Source organism: Capsicum annuum, unplaced genomic scaffold, assembly GCF_002878395.1.
Source record: "Capsicum annuum cultivar UCD-10X-F1 unplaced genomic scaffold, UCD10Xv1.1 ctg13092, whole genome shotgun sequence".
NCBI lineage: Eukaryota > Viridiplantae > Streptophyta > Magnoliopsida > Solanales > Solanaceae > Capsicum > Capsicum annuum.
In genome coordinates this window covers 1-731 of record NW_025818329.1, presented here as the reverse complement: position 1 = coordinate 731, position 731 = coordinate 1, and the positions used below count along the sequence as shown (strand labels likewise).

The 731-nt window shown below is 40.2% G+C and overlaps 1 protein-coding gene across 1 annotated transcript; it reads right to left on the bottom strand.

Annotated features, from left to right (window-relative positions):
• Positions 1-233: 233 nt before the first annotated feature.
• LOC124890167 (filament-like plant protein 4) lies at positions 234-721 on the bottom strand. The gene is made up of 2 exons (XM_047402003.1): positions 555-721; positions 234-466 (listed from the first exon to the last, which is right to left on the bottom strand). The coding sequence occupies exons 1-2, from the start codon at positions 613-615 to the stop codon at positions 249-251; spliced, it is 279 nt and encodes a 92-aa protein (XP_047257959.1). The 5' UTR covers positions 616-721; the 3' UTR covers positions 234-248.
• Between the last annotated feature and the right edge of the window lie 10 nt (positions 722-731).

The window sequence follows — 731 nt, the reverse complement described above, 5'->3', positions numbered from 1 at the left end:
TCTAGTTCCTTTGAGTTAATTAGGAGTTCATATTTCAGAGAATTTATTTCCCTTTCACATGACTCGATATTGCTCTTCAACATCTCAATTTCTGCTTCAGCTTGGGCTTTTTCTTCACTGAGCTATATCACTATGCTAGAACGCTTCTGCAAAGACCTTGAGAGTGCAGAATTTTCCGCTGCAGACCTGAGTAACTGTTGGTCCAGGTTAGCTAATTTTGCTTCAAACTCATGCTACATTTTGTCAAACTACTTGGTTTTATTCTGAATCTCATCATGCAGCTTCTGTTCATGTTCTTCTTTCAAATTTCGTATCTGCCGCATGCACTCCTTCAGTGCACCATCCAGATGTAATTTCAGTGCACCATCCAGATGTGATACCCTGTCTTCAGCAGTAAGCTTCAAAAGAGTAACTGATTCCAGGTGATTTTTCAGTTTCGCGGCTTCTGACTCAGCCTTCTCCCAACCTGTACAGAGAGATGTGAATAAAACAATTTAGTACCTAGTTGCAAAACACTTGTTGCAAGAAAAACACAAGTCAATAAGGAACATCACCTGAGACGGCTTCTTCAGCAACTTCAGCGTATTGTTTTACCAGGTTTTCCTTATTAGTCATTTCTGACTGTGCAGCAGCCAACTTTTCATTCAAATCCTTGACTTCATCCTCAAAGCCACTCACTTGTTTCTCAAGAGACTTAACTTGATCCTCCAGTCCAGTCAAATGTGAATAAG

Excerpts from the sequence above, each read along its gene's own strand:
- LOC124890167 (XM_047402003.1), bottom strand. The coding sequence starts at position 615 with ATGACTAATAAGGAAAACCTGGTAAAACAATACGCTGAAGTTGCTGAA. Across the intron at positions 467-554 it reads TGCTGAAGAAGCCGTCTCAG|GTTGGGAGAAGGCTGAGTCA; the intron begins GTGATGTTCCTT and ends CTCTCTGTACAG.